Source organism: Camelina sativa, chromosome 5 (assembly GCF_000633955.1).
Source record: "Camelina sativa cultivar DH55 chromosome 5, Cs, whole genome shotgun sequence".
Lineage (NCBI taxonomy): Eukaryota > Viridiplantae > Streptophyta > Magnoliopsida > Brassicales > Brassicaceae > Camelina > Camelina sativa.
This window is the reverse complement of record NC_025689.1, coordinates 10,749,078-10,764,714: the sequence shown is the minus strand read 5'-3', so window position 1 is coordinate 10,764,714 and position 15,637 is coordinate 10,749,078. Positions and strand designations below refer to the sequence as shown.

Here is a 15,637-nt window from a genome sequence, read left to right as displayed (position 1 = left end):
TTATAATATCAGGATCCATATTATAATAACACATACTCAAAAACAACAAAATGATCGTAACATGTGTGCAGGGATTGAAAAATAGTAAATGATGCTAATGGTCCCTGATCCTGCATTTGAGTAGTAGTATCTCGTCAGAAGTCACTGACTACTAGTCAATTTACTTTCTCGATTTAACATGTTCCTCCTCCCCTCACTTTCATAGTCATTACTAAAAATTACTACTAGTTAATTACATTAGGTGGTTACAACTTACAACTTACAACTTCTACTTAATTAATCTCATCTGACGCCTCCGGACTCATCAAGGGACTCTATAACTAATTTTATCGAACATATACTTACTTACTGCAATGTTATAGAGTTGTTTGTAACAAATACTTGTTAAAGTAGGTAGGATGTAAAATTGTTTCATATATATTTTTTTAATGAAATAGTTATATTTTAATCTCTTTACATCTTTTTAAAACTCATATATAGATTACATAGAAGAAAACAAATAAATAAACTAAAGATGTAAGATTGTGATGAAACATAGTAAACAAACTACTTACGGTTACGTATCCGTTAGACCGAACCAAGCCTGAACTTTGTAGCTTGGAGCTTGGAAGATGCATGCATGGTACCAATCGGTGTAACAATTATTAAGGTATAGTCCAAACTCAAATAGTAAATAAAATATCCGAAACAAAACTTACAAACCAATTTTTGGAATATTAGTGAGCTTAAAAGAATAATACTTATTAGCTGAGTTAGCTTTTTAGTAGTAGCTTGTGCTAAAAGGCAACTTGACAGACTCAATCAAAACCCATCCCACATGAGAATACAAGTAACCACCTATATTGAAGACCAGTAATATCAAAGTACGAGGAAATGTGTAAAATGAGACCCTTGTAAGGAAGTGACTTTAAATGCTTATCACTAGCTTATGATGAAATTGATTGTAAAATGATAGTATGAAATGATAGGAATATAAACAACTACATATGATTTAATGAGTTTGTGAATTGACCAGTAATTAATAATATCGATTTTGTAGGTACATTTATCAAGTATCTCTAATATATGAACAATCTCGAAACGTTTAACAGATTATTAAAAGTGGAATGTGAAATCGACCACCGTAACATTCCTTTCCAACAAGGAAAAGGACAATGCTTCACAGATACAGAGATGTGTGGTACCACTATCCACCCATTGTCTTATAGGGAACGATAATGACTTCTTCTTCTGAATTTTTTTTTTTTTTTTATCCCTTATTTTGATATAATATCTTTTTATTTTTTCCCTCAAGTAATCTTATCTTATTCTAAGTATAAATTAATTTCGCGGCTGTGAAAAAACATATTTAAAAATAGATATATTTATGTTTTATAAATATATAGCTCTTACATTAAATATTCAAATAGATATCCATTTTTTAAAAACTTGTAAGAAACGTGTAGTGTAAATGAAAGAGAAAAATAATGTTTAGTTTATTCTTTTTTTTTTTAATTTAAATGACGATCAATTTAACGAAAATATTTGTTTTAATAAAATGTTCATACAATCTTCGTGATAAATAAGTAGAGACATATATACATCACCTACCAACAAAAAAAAAAAAAAGAGAGAATGTAGCTCATGACTCCTAAGACTAGTGATAGATGGGCTTTAGGCCCATAAAATAATTTAAGAAGAAGGCCTAGGCCTGGTGGTGACATAATGCTTTTATTAATTCGTTTTTTGGTAAATTAATTTAATCTTGTGCAGCTCATCATCATCGTCACACTTAACGGAAATGGCGGAACACGCTAAACGACGCGTTTTGAGAGAGCATATTGTATTCATTCCCTTACTCATGATGATGATGATGAATGATCTGTTGTTGTAAGAATCGAATTCGCTCGCCCTTCCCCTCATCATCTCCATAGATCTCTCTCTCTTCTCTTCCTCTCATTTTCTTCTCCCTAAAACTCAATTTCATCTCTTCACTTTGTCCAAAAACCCAAGACTTTTCCCTGGAAAAAAGTTACAATTTTTCTCCTGGATCTCACTCGCTCTCTCTCTCTCTCTCTGTGTTTGCTGGGTCACACTACAACAGCTGAATTAGATCTATTCTTGTAAGTGGGTCTTACAAAGTCGTCTCCTTTGATCTGCTTTCATTTAGGGTCTTTCATTTTGATTAAGGGTTAAGGATAAAAACGTGAGCTTTAGGGTTGCTTGAGAAATTTGTTAGCTTTGAGTTTGATTGAGCTTACCTAGTCTTTATTATGTGTGATTAAGCGTTTTGTAGGACCTGTTGATTTGGTGTGGAAAGTTACTATAAATGGATAAGGAGAAGTCTCCGGCACCTTGTGGAGGAGGTCTTCCTCCTCCATCTCCATCAGGTCGGTGCTCTGCATTCTCAGATTCTGGTCCCAGTGGTCATGGATCAGATGCTAACCGAATGAGCCATGATATTAGCCGTATGCTTGATAACCCACCTAAGAAGATTGGACACCGTCGAGCTCATTCTGAGATCCTTACTCTCCCTGATGATTTGAGCTTTGATAGTGATCTTGGTGTTGTTGGTAATGCTGCTGATGGACCTTCTTTCTCTGATGACACTGACGAAGACTTACTCTCTATGTATCTTGATATGGATAAGTTCAATTCTTCTGCTACGTCTTCGGCTCAAGTTGGTGAGCCATCTGGAGGAACTGCTTGGAAAAACGAGTCAATGATGCAGACAGGCTCAACATCCAATCCTCAGAATACACTCAACAGTTTTGGCGAAAGACCAAGAATCAGGCACCAACACAGTCAGTCTATGGATGGTTCAATGAATATCAATGAGATGCTAATGTCCGGGAATGAAGATGATTCTGTCATTGATGCTAAGAAGTCCATGTCTGCTACTAAACTTGCTGAGCTTGCTCTCATCGATCCAAAACGTGCTAAGAGGTAATTAGTCTTTCGTCTTTTTCTTTTGTGCTTGTCTGGTTATTTATTATGTCCAGAGTTTGGATGGACATAATGAATATTTTGTGCTTTTGGTTTGAATCTTTGAGGCCACCAGTCTTTTAGTTGCTTCAACTGATTTCACATAACTTTGGGAATGACCTAACATCACAAAATATTAATGAAATTGCTACTTAGTTCTCTATCTTTTGCATGTTTTCTTGTTCACTTTTAAAATATAAGCTGATAAGCCTTTCTGCGTTTGTATATGTACAAACTCAAACATGTGGAGCAAGTGTGTGATTTGTTTTTGTTTCATACAATAGGATATGGGCAAACAGGCAGTCCGCGGCAAGATCAAAAGAAAGAAAGACGAGATACATATTTGAGCTTGAGAGAAAAGTACAGACTTTGCAAACAGAGGCTACAACTCTCTCAGCCCAGTTGACTCTCTTACAGGTTGGTTTTGAGTCTTTTTAGTGTTGCTCTTTCTTCATGCTAAACGAAACTAAAGTGCAGCTTTGCAATGTTCGTTTGTGTATTGGGGTTTCTTTATGGGTTTTCAATCTTGTGCTCTTTTATTCATGTTTGTTCAGAGAGACACAAATGGCTTGACTGTAGAAAACAATGAACTGAAGCTGCGGTTACAAACAATGGAGCAGCAGGTTCACTTGCAGGATGGTGAGCCTCTTTTATCACAAACATTTACTTTCACTGTGAAAACTGTTATTTGGTTCATATGATCAATTCGAATCTTCTATATTAACAGAACTAAACGAAGCACTTAAGGAGGAAATCCAGCATCTGAAGGTGTTGACTGGCCAAGTTGCTCCATCAGCGTTGAACTATGGGTCGTTTGGATCAAACCAACAATTCTATTCCAACAATCAGTCAATGCAAACAATCTTAGCCGCACAACAGTTCCAGCAACTTCAGATTCATTCACAGAAGCAGCAACAACAACAACAACAGCAGTATCAGTTTCAACAGCAACAGATGCAACAGCTTATGCAGCAGCGGATGCAACAGCAGGAACAACAAAATGGAGTAAGACTCAAGCCTTCTCAATCCCAGAAAGAGAGCTGAGGAGTATGAATATTTCCACGAAAGTGAGAGGTACTCCTGAAGAATTCCTTTCTTATCCATATCGCAGTGTCTTGGATTTTAGGGTTTAGCTAACACAGCTTAACGGGTGCCTTGGCCTACAGGGTATTGGCGTTTGAGTGTTACAAGAGAAGCCTTTTGGTAAGGTCATTGAGGGAAAACATGTGGGTGGATAGCCCAAAGAAACAGAGTTCCTTGCACTGCAATTATTTTAGTTGTTTGGATTTGGTTATTTGGTTATAGAGACTGGGTCTCGAAATCATCATAGCATGTAAAAAAAAAATTAAATCACGTTCAAAAATTGTTAATTTGTTATAATCTTGTATAACAATTGTGTTTACGATACAGCAGCAGCAGCAGCAACACTTGTGTTAATGATATTTGTTCACCATTGTTTTTTGTATAAATCAAAATCATTATCTCATAACTAAAGTTTTGAGCTTATCCACAAAAAAGGGAACAAGGAAAGCCACCAGATTAGTCAACACCAATTCCAACAAAACTTGTATTGATCTTAAAGAACATTCAATGTCTTCTCCAATATGCAATACAGACCGCAAAAAACATTTCAGCCGACTATATTGTTGTGAAAACATTACTGTCCACAAGATTTTACGGCTACACTGTACTACTGTAGTATACAGAGACAAACATTTAAGACAATTAAACCACTTTTTGATATTATCTAGTATATTCAACGACAATTTCAAATGTGTTCAAAAGCAAAAATGATATCATAACAAATAATAGACCAACCCCAAAAATGTAAGTGAAAATAATATCAAAAATACAAAAGTGAAACAGACAGAGAAGGAGAGAAACAATGAGAGCCGCAGAAGAAGAAGAAGAGTGGGCTCCTACAACTACTAAGGCATTGATGTAAAAGAAGCAAGGATGTGGTTCCTTTTGATACGCAGAATCATCTTAAAATCTGATAAAACCTCCTCCTCTTCTATTATCTTCTTCTCTTCACCAATCATTCACTTCCTAACTTGAAACACAATAACTAAAAACTCTTCTTGTTATTTGTTTCTCTCCTCAAAGTTTCGTTTCCATTTGTCTTATAAAAAAGGTTTGATCTTGAACAAGGGTAGAAAACAGAAAGATCCTTTTTTATCTTTTTTTGGAGATTCCTCTGATATTCAGATTCTGTTTTTGAGAAAAGATGAAGATTCAGTGTGATGTGTGTGAGAAAGCTCCGGCTACACTTATATGTTGTGCTGATGAAGCTGCTCTGTGCGCTAGATGTGACGTTGAGATTCATGCTGCTAATAAGCTCGCCAGCAAACACCAGCGCCTTTTTCTTGACTCTCTCTCAACTAAATTTCCTCCCTGCGACATCTGCCTTGTAAGAAAACCTTCTGTTCTGTCTCTGTGTTTACTTGTAAGAAGATCTTTGTGTGTTTTTCTGTTGTGATTGAGCTGTTCTTGGCAGATTCTTTTGGAGTAATGATGGACAAGTTTCTTAGCTTTGTATCTCTATTCGTTAACAAAGATTAGGTTTTTAGATCTAACTTCAGGTAAGGTATTTGGTGGGAATAGGATCAAGTTTTAGAGATTGAATATTTAGATCTCATTTTAGTAACTATTTTAAATGGGATCAGATAACACTTTCTCAAGGTTACTTCTGTATTAAATCTGTTTCTTGTGTTCATCTTTGTTGACTTGCAGGAGAAGGCAGCTTTCATATTCTGTGTAGAGGATAGAGCTCTTCTCTGTAGAGACTGCGACGAGGCTACCCATGCACCAAATACTCGCTCTGCTAATCACCAGAGGTTCTTAGCCACTGGAATCCGAGTTGCTCTTAGCTCCACTAGTTGCAATCAAGAAGTGGAGAAGAATCACTTTGACCCATCTAACCAGCAGAATGCAAAGCAGGTTCTCTCTAAATTGCAAACTCAGCAACCCGCTGCTCCATCTCCTTTGTGGGCTACCGATGAATTCTTCAGCTACTCGGATCTTGACTGCAGTAACAAGGTTAGAAGTGGTTAACCAAATCGAACGAATGATATAGCCTATATATGTTTTAATTCAATCTTGATCTTAGTTCATGGTTATAGCTTGTTTTGACATGTATATAAATTTACTTGCTGTAAATTAGGAGAAAGAGCAGCTTGATCTCGGAGAGCTGGATTGGCTTGCAGAGATGGGTTTCTTTGGTGACCAGCCTGATCAAGAGGCTCTACCGGCAGCTGAAGTTCCCGAGCTTTCGTTTTCACATTTGGCTCATGTTCATCCCGACAACGGAGCCATGAAGTCCAATGTTTCGAATAAGAAGCCGAGGCTTGAGATCCGTTATGATGATGATGAAGACCACTTCCTTGTCCCCGACCTAGGCTAAACTCTGGCTGAAACAAGTGAAGCTTTATATCGAACTTGATTCGTATATGTAACACCCGTTTATTGTATATGCCTTGCTTTCTCTGTGATCTGATTCGAACCAGTAATAGGTATTTTTGTATGAGTAAGTATATTTGCAACGGGAAGGTGTTTAGGCTCGATAATGGGAGAAAAATAATGCATCATTTTATTAGCATGTGATGCCATAAATCGCAACATGAGTCTTTTTAAATCATTACATTTGAAGAAGAGGAACAAAAACAGAGCGGAATGCCCAATTTGTTTCTCTCCAATCCAAAAACAAGAATACGAAAAGAGAAGAAAGAAAGCCGCGCAAAACAGATTACATGGTGAAAGCTTGAGTTGCTTTTGTTTCTTCTATTTCCCTTCGAGAAAGCTGCGAACTTCAGCATCTGAGGGAAGAGCTGGAATGGCTCCTTTTTTGGTAGTGGTGATTGCTCCACAAGCGTTAGCGAATCTCAACACTTTTCTCAATCTCTCTTCGTTCTGTAAGTTAACAAGAGAAGTTATAGGATAATGAAGTTAGAACCTATACTGAATCTTGAGGCACATTAATTAACTAATGCTTTTTTTTTGAATGTTATACCTCGAGAACGGACTGATCGTCGACAATCTGGTTTAGAAGAGCACCGACAAAGGAGTCTCCAGCTCCGGTTGTATCCACAGCGTTCACATGGAAAGGGTCAACGGATCCTTTGAAACTCTACACAGTTTAAAAAGTGTAAAAGAAGAGAAACCCATTTAGTGAAGGTCACAAAGTTATTGACGTAAATAAGTAAAGAACAAAATCGTTTCCATGTTCATGTGATTTGGCAAACTAAGAAAAAGCAATTAGTAATTTCCTTTCTTGACAAGAACAGCTTGTCATGTTTGCAAAACAGAGAACCTTAGAGATCACGACTTTTGCAACCCTCTCAATTGATTAAAGTAAGTAACATTAATCTTTTGGAGGGTCCACGAAAAATTCAATTTTTTAAATGCAGTGGTTGGTGAGATCTACCAAACCTACTAAACACCCACTAATATTTAATCAAGTAGCAGAATTGATTCCTGCTGAAGCGTTGAAATCCCTGTTCTGATAAAAGAATAATATTAACGAGTTTCTCGATTCCTATTAAAAAAATATGCTAACATCCTAAAAGCAATCCTGAAATGACATTTATATAGCAGACTAGTTTTGCCTTCTGGTATCACCTAATGGACACAACACACAAGGCATAAACCAAGAGACAATTATGTTACTATGATACTACGATTGTGATAAGAATGATGTCAACGATAACAATCATGGTAAATATGTTTGAGTTGTGTTGTTGTTACCTTAGTGTAATACCGACATCCCTTTTCACCAAGAGTGACAAGCAATAGCTTCAAGTTAGGATGCCACAAGGACATTGCGGTCTCATCATCAATCTTGTTGCTTCCAGTTAAAAACTCAAGCTCAACGTCGCTCACCTTGATGATCTCAGCTTTGTCCCAAATACTCATAATCTGTGTCTTGGCTTCTTCCTTTGATGGCCACAAAGGTTCTCTAAGGTTAGGGTCGTAGGAAAGAAGAGCTCCAGCTTCTTTCGCCACTTCCATAGCCTTCAAATGAGCAGACCTACACGGCTCCACTATCAAACTTATCGATCCATAGTGAAACACTTTCGCCTGCATTGGTCACAAAAAAAGTTAAAACTTTCACATAATCAAACAAAATAACACAATTTGGATCATTAGGAATAAATTATCAAAGGGACCCATTTTCATTAAGATTCTTTATGTTTTCAAGGGTCAATCATTATCAAAACTGTTGAAAAAAAACAAAAATGTCCTCACCATTGAGATTAGCTGTAAAGGTAACAATTTTTACACAAAAATATTCAACCTGACATGAATTCACTCCATTGCTATAAAAAACAAGAGAACCTACTTTACACGTATATGTGCACATTTACTTTTTTTTTTATCAAATACTCACAGAGATTCACCTCACCACTACAAAAGCTAATTAAGGGAAAACGTTTAAGCTTAAGAGTTTTTTAAAGATGGTGATTGTTAAACAACTTTGCTTCATATTCACGGCCAAAAAGGTTTCTAGCTTTTTTTTTATTTTTTAGTTGTCTTTGTGAAGGAGCAGGAATTGGGCAAATCACGTGGTCTCACGTGGATCTAACAAAAATAATAACACCCGCGAAAATAAAAATAAAAATTGAGAAAAGTCACACCGCCTCTCATGGACTCATGAGATCATAAAAATCATCTCAATCCAATAAACGCGATTCCCAAAACTACACGCTTGCTTCAACACTCCTAATCCAATTTCGTTACTTCGTTTCCCAGATTAAAAAATCTTAAAAATCTTCTAGATCTGGATTTAAACTAATCACAATAATTAAATCAGAAGAGAGATTAGTATAACGTACGGATCTGATGAGGTCGAGGTTGAGTTCATCAGGACGGAGAAGCATATCAGCGCTAGGATTCCGATAAAACATAAACTCGCGATCTCCATCAGCACGCAACGTAACGAAAGCTAAAGCAGTTCTAGCTCCCGTATCGAAGTTGATCCCTTGATCAGCGACACCGTTCTTCCTTAGAATCCCAGCGAGCATATGACCGAACTCGTCGTCACCGAGTTTTCCGACGAAAGCGGATCGTCCGCCGAGACGAGAAACTGCGATCGCGACGTTAGCGGGAGCACCGCCTGGAGCTTTGAGGAAACCAGGAGCTTCGGCGAGAGATACGCCTGATTCGGTTGGTACGAAATCGATTAGCATCTCGCCGAAGCTTACGATCAGTCCTTTTTCACCGTTGGATGCCATTTTAGATCTATGAGATCTGTGTTGAATCGTTGGATCGAGAAATCGTAAGTGAGGGGAAAGAGAAGAATATTAAAAACGAGAGCGAGAGAGAGAGGAATGGTTTATATATAGAGAACGATGGGACTGGTGTGAAACAAGTCTACTTCTACTACTACTGATATTTTTATTTTATTATTTTAGCTTATTTCATTTAATTTAATTAAAATTAAATCATAAAAACATGAGTTTATTTTGTTGCCAAGAAAATAAATATAAATGGGTTTATTTTTATTATAATAAAATTGGAAAAAATCTTGTTACCTTTTCAACAAGTGCCCGAGCATTTTGATATTTTTTGTTTAGTTTTCTCCGTGATCCTCTGTTTTTTTTTTTTTGGAATAAATCGTATATTCAGTAGTTAATAAATGTTTGCGTGAAAAATAAACTTAGTAACATATTTATTGGTGTCAGGTTAAATAGGATGATGACAAAACACCAAAGAGATACTCTCACGTGTTAAGGAAATTATTCGTTTTCGGATTTCTATTTATTTATTTGTCTTATGCTTCAAGTGATATTAGTATATTATTAAATCAAATTATCAAAGATGGTTTAATTTTGTGAAAATTTGCTTATAAATTATGATGATGGGGTCCGGTTTTTAAAGAAGAGGAGTAATGTGGGATGGAGTGGGGAATTCAAACCAAAGTTTTTGTAAGAAAATAACAAAAGATTTATGTTTCCTCTTTAACAAAGAAACAAATCAAAATCTTGAACAAGTAATAATGTAATTAATACGCATAATATACGTTAGTTACATAAAGTAAAGGGAAACGGCAATGGGGTTGGTCGATGTTGACAAGTTGACACTATTTTTAATTTCATAATCGAGAACTGGTTTTTAGTTTTATTACATTTTTAGAAGAAACCTCTGGGTTCCCCTGTTCAGTTTTCCCTAAAACCAGCGACGGTCCAATTTTAATCCTTAATTCAAACCTCTCTTCAACATAGAGGTATCAAATTCCTCAAAACCAAAATTGATTTGGGAAAAAACATTTTAATAACATAATAGTAAACACAATTTTACATTTTTAAATAGTAATCATTGAATATTGTTAATTTGAAAGAATTTTATAGTTTGGGTGGAATTATGAAGTTTATAGCTAGTAATGGTATATGAAGTTTATAGCTAGTAATCAATAATGATTTTTTAAAAATATTATATATGTTTAGTAATTTCTTTTAAATAATTGAAAAAATATTGATTATTAGAATTTGGATCCATTGAACAAATTGATTAGTAAATAGGGATGAAAATACATGAGTGATTATTGAACACCCATATCCCACAATGAAAAACTACATGAAAATTGTATATAATTAAATAAATATAGGGTGCAAATGGTTGCACAATTGAAAATGTTGAAGGAGTTGAAAAAAATTATTCAACCAACTTTCACTATTTACAGCAAAAATATTCAACTTGTTCAACCACTATTTTGGAGATGAATGAGTTAAATAATATTCAACTCAATTTTTTCTACCAAAAAAAAAAAAAAATTCAACTCAATATTATTCAACCTAATATTTTCAATATTTTCAGTTTTAAGCAAACATTTGCAGCCATAATTTGTTTAGACTGGAAATCTATGACGAATATAAAATTATAAACTCTCAATATATGATAGACATTATTACATAAAATTATAATAGTTATAATAGTAATTATTATTTTATAAATATTATAAGTTTTAACAAACAGGAATAGGTATAGCACAAGCTTCTAAAACTTCTTTAGCAAATGTCTTATATCGAACAACCAATGGATTTTTCAAGTAATCACAAAAACATGATTGATTATCGTTTAATTTGGTGCAACACTCCATCAACAGTGGAGATCTTCCTATAACTGCTGGTAGACATACTTGAAGATCTTGGATGTCGCATGCTGCCTCTGCTTTGGACAGAGCCAGAGAGAACATAACAAATGCAATGAAAACTAATGTAGTTAACTTCATCTTCATGCCTTTTGCCATTTGTATCTCTTTCTATTTAATTCTAATATATATATTTTTTTTATTAGAAAATGTATGAATATTGATTATGAGATTTGTTTAATTAGGATGGTGAAGCTATATATATATAGATGGAGTATTATTTTGCAATAAGAAAGTGTGTGTTTTAGGTAGCTAACATATTCTGTATTTTTAATAACATTTATTTTAGTGTAATTTCATTTCTAAGTTTGACAAATTATTGGAATTAAACTATCAAAGTTTGAATTAAAATTGAAAATATTTTTATGCTTGACTAATCAAATAGAACTTGAAATAAAAATGTTTGACTGGTCAAATTATTAAAGGAGGGGGGGGGTGGGGGTGTATTCAACTTGACATTTTAAGTGATTTCTATAAAATTTACAAATCTTATGTTATTCAATCATTTATTTTAAAAAGTCTGTTAAAATCTATTGTTATTGAACTGATGATTTAAAAATCTACTTTAAAATCCACTGTTATTGAAAATAGTTTGTGGATTTAGATTTTAATGATTTTTAATGATTGTGGAGGATTTGAGAGGATTTGTTTAGTTAACAATACAAAAATCCAAGGGGGTTACTATTCAACTTGATACTTTAAGTGATTTGTGTAAAATAAATCATATGTTATTCAATCATGGATTTTAAAAAGTCCATTAAATTCCACTATTATTGAACTGATGATTAAAAATTCTACATTAAAATCCACTGTTATCAAAACAGTTTGTGGATTTGGATTTTAATAAGTTTTAGGGGGAGGTATTGGTTTGAGATTTTAAGAGAATTTTAATGACTTCAAATAAAATCATAGAAAGTATAAAATTGAGGATTCTAAGTGATTGTTTAGAAAGTTGTTTAAAATCTTGCTGATTTTTTTTCCTAATCTTGTAAAATCACTCATAAAATCTTGTAAAATCTTTTTCAAAAAATATTGCACAATATTCTTTTGATTCAACGCTTCTGTGAAAGAAAAAAAAATCTCTTGCTTATCATCTTCTATAAAATCATCTTTATTCAACGCCTGTTGACATTATCAGTTGTTCTGGTTTTATCAAAAAAATGACATACTCGATCTCCAAGTTATAGGTACAAGAGTTTCTCATCTTGTTACGGAAGTGATGATACAAAATTTTATACAAAAAAGGATGTCATGATCTAATATACTCAGAGTGTGACGTAAACAAACATGCACACACACATAGAGAAGAAAGAGAGATAAAGAAAGAAGAGAGAGAGGGTCGAAGTGAAAGTTGAGAGAATGAGGAGGAGTTTCCGCTGGGTTTCTCATCATCGGACGATGGTGGAAGGTCACCGTATAATCCACTAAGCACTTTTTTCGTCGGACAGTGGTGGAAGGTCACCGCTGGATCTTCGGTTCTTCTTCTCTGCTTCCCAAAAAGTCATGAACTATGATTCTCAAATCTCTCTATTTGATGAGAGAGTTTTCATGACTTTTTTTATGAAGAAAGTGATATAAAATCTTAAACCAATAACATATTATTTGAATTCATTAACAATCCAAGATTCTTTTGTTTTATTTGAATAACATAAAACTTTTAATGACTTTATAGAACTCTTAATCCAATAACAATAGATTTATCAAGATTTTAGATTACTTTTTATAAATCCACAACTAATAACACAAAATTTTAAAAGAGTTTTAAAAAGTCTTGATTGAATAACAACATATTCTACATAACTTTTAAAGTCATTAAAATTCTTTTAAAATCTCAAACCAATACCCCCCTCTTAGAGATTCTGGAGAATTTGAGAGGATTTGTTTAGTTAAACATACAGAAATCCAAATCTCATGGTTATAGGTGGGATTTGAAAGAATTTTAAATCATATCAACTTCCCTACAATCTATGAAAATTCCAAATTTCCTAAATCCAATAAAATCCTCCAAAATCACAGTTTCAATACACCCCCCCCCCCCCCNCCCCAAATCCCATGGTTTTAGAAGGGATTTGATAGAATTTTATAATAAATCATATCAACTTCCCTAAAATTTATCAAAATTCCAAATTTTCTAAATCCCATAAAATCCTCCAAAATTATGGTTTCAATACACCCCCCTTAAATGATCTTGAAATGATAACTACTCACCCATGAGGCCATGAGGGGCAACAATAGGAAATATCCCTGTCTGCAAACTAAACAAAGTATACGCAAACCACATATTAAAAGAACTGAAACTATATTATTAAAGCAAAAGTACTCATGGATCAACTTTTGAAGCATGACTTTGATTTGGTAGTTTTTAAATAAAAATGTTAGTAATCAATAATTATTCATACATTAGTATATCATTGAAATAAAATTGTCTAACCTTTCAAATTAAGTTAGATACGCACAGATCATTTAATACCCGATTAGTTGACCCTATTATCTCTTCAAATATATTTATTATGTATTAAATCAACCATAATCTTGCTTAAAACTTAATTGGTTAAAATATTTAATTAATGAAAAATATACATCATAATTAAATAAGGAAAACGTTTAAATACATAATAAATCAAATCTAAATTTCTGATTCTTTATAAATATTTTAGGAAAAAACAAAAAAAAAACAAGAAAAAGAAATTACAGTTAATATTTGTGCATATTTTTCCTCACAGTTTTAGAAACAAATAAATAAATCCAGTTTAATTTTGAAAAACAATTTTGAATAAAATTTATATTAATTTAAAGGGAAAAGGTATTTTAAAATGAGAATTTGTTAGAAATGCCCTTTTTGGCATACCCTTTTTTAAAAAAATTTCATTTTTGCCCTCTTTTACACAATTACCCTATGTTACATTAATTTTTAGAATTTGTTTTTTTAGGTTTGGGTTCCCAATTTACATTTAGGGTATAGTTTTTAAGGGATAGGGTTTAGTATTTGGGGTTTAGGGTTTATAATTTTGTCATTTTATATATTAAAAAGAGATATTTTTGAAAATGGACACTATCAAATGGTATTTTTGAAAAGTGACATAGAAAAAGAGGTATTTTTTAAAATCCCCCTTTTAAAATAGTAAAGTATTCGTTATAGTCTTAATAATATAAAATTAATTAATATGTAATTCAAATTTATTTTTATGGATATATAAAATATATCTAAAAGCAACTTATTTGTAAATACTCTCTAAAACACAAGATATGCAAAAAATATCTTTAAAAAGATCTTATGTAACTAATATGTTTTGTAATCATAAATAAAAATAATATATATTTATGAAAATAAACTATTTCATGGATTACATTTGTTGTTTAAGAAAAATTATAAAAATTTATTTTAAAAGAAACAAAAAAAGAAGCAAAGAAATTTCAATTTATATTTGTATTTCTAAATAGTAATTACCCTAATATAAGTATTTAAAACTCTAAAATTCAATAATTACAATTGGTTGACTATATTGTATTACTATATATTTATGCAAAATTGAATATTAATAAGTAGCTTTTTAATTTATTTAACTAGGTAACAACCCGCACATATATGCAGATAAAGTTAGAGTTATGTGTAAAGTTTTAAGATCTAAAATTTCTTTGTCTAAAAAAATATATAACCCGTGAGAATATATTTAGATCAAAGTATTATGTATCAAGTAAATATATGTATAATCCGCTCTTTCTTCAATCTATGCAAAAATTTTTATTTTTTAAAAAATTTCTTTCATTTTGTGTAAGAATATGTTTTACCCGTGAAATATTATACCAATGGTATTAATAATTAAATATGTTATAAAAATAATTAAAAGAAATTTTAAAATTGAAATGTTTGATTTTTAATTAATTATAAAAGAATATTCCTTAGTCATTCAATAGCAATTAGGTGTAAATACTAAATAACAATAAAATTGAGAGTAATAAATTCATTGGTGTCTCGAGCTTTTTAACAACAACTCATCAGCATTTTCTTTCTTGAGAATGCTCTGTTAATCATATATATGAAAGTAGGTGAACTCTCTCCCTCAGCTTGACACGTCAGCATGCAAGAGAATGACACGTGTAACTCTTAAAATTGGTTCACCTTCCATAGGTTACATCTATTGGTCTTCTTCCGCAATTAGGGATTCTAAACTGCTAGGTAGCCAACCTAACGTCGATTTGTACAAAAAATCCCTTCCACTTTTTAACAATCAACATAAATTGAAAACGCCTTCCTCAGTGAGATTCTTAANCACATATTCAGAATTTCGGGAGATAAAAGCTTTGAGTATTTTTGATACTAAGTAGACTCATCTGGTAGGTTCATAGATTTTGTTGAACCATAACGGTTTTTTATGAGGCATGTTGCCTTCATTCTTAACTTATACCGTGATTCTTCTCAAGTGTTCAGCTGGATACAGAAGCAACGATGGAATATATATTGCCAATAGCAAAGTGTACGTTTGCAAGCGGTGATGTGGAATAAGAAGGGTCATACCAGAGCGGTGT

General features: G+C 32.9%; 4 protein-coding genes across 5 annotated transcripts; 2 read left to right on the top strand and 2 right to left on the bottom strand.

The window, feature by feature from the left end:
* Positions 1,763–4,424, top strand: LOC104786482 (probable transcription factor PosF21). Of its 2 annotated transcripts, none has more exons than XM_010511903.1 (6): positions 1,763–2,102; positions 2,276–2,925; positions 3,249–3,381; positions 3,519–3,603; positions 3,692–4,038; positions 4,131–4,424. In XM_010511903.1, the coding sequence occupies exons 2-5, from the start codon at positions 2,309–2,311 to the stop codon at positions 4,006–4,008; spliced, it is 1,152 nt and encodes a 383-aa protein (XP_010510205.1). In that variant the 5' UTR covers positions 1,763–2,102; positions 2,276–2,308; the 3' UTR covers positions 4,009–4,038; positions 4,131–4,424. The 2 variants fall into 2 exon arrangements, with proteins under 2 accessions (XP_010510205.1, XP_010510204.1); XM_010511902.1 differs by having other exon boundaries at positions 2,266–2,925.
* LOC104786481 (B-box zinc finger protein 25) lies at positions 4,812–6,525 on the top strand. The gene is made up of 3 exons (XM_010511901.2): positions 4,812–5,374; positions 5,698–6,003; positions 6,128–6,525. Exons 1-3 carry the CDS (start codon positions 5,192–5,194, stop codon positions 6,365–6,367), a joined length of 729 nt encoding a protein of 242 aa, XP_010510203.1. The 5' UTR covers positions 4,812–5,191; the 3' UTR covers positions 6,368–6,525.
* LOC104786480 (probable fructokinase-1) lies at positions 6,531–9,290 on the bottom strand. Its single transcript, XM_010511899.2, has 4 exons — positions 8,796–9,290; positions 7,708–8,040; positions 6,974–7,090; positions 6,531–6,873 (listed from the first exon to the last, which is right to left on the bottom strand). Exons 1-4 carry the CDS (start codon positions 9,192–9,194, stop codon positions 6,745–6,747), a joined length of 978 nt encoding a protein of 325 aa, XP_010510201.1. The 5' UTR covers positions 9,195–9,290; the 3' UTR covers positions 6,531–6,744.
* On the bottom strand, positions 10,858–11,257 carry LOC109133079 (non-specific lipid-transfer protein 2P-like). Its single transcript, XM_019245848.1, has one exon. It carries the CDS (start codon positions 11,207–11,209, stop codon positions 10,925–10,927), a length of 285 nt encoding a protein of 94 aa, XP_019101393.1. The 5' UTR covers positions 11,210–11,257; the 3' UTR covers positions 10,858–10,924.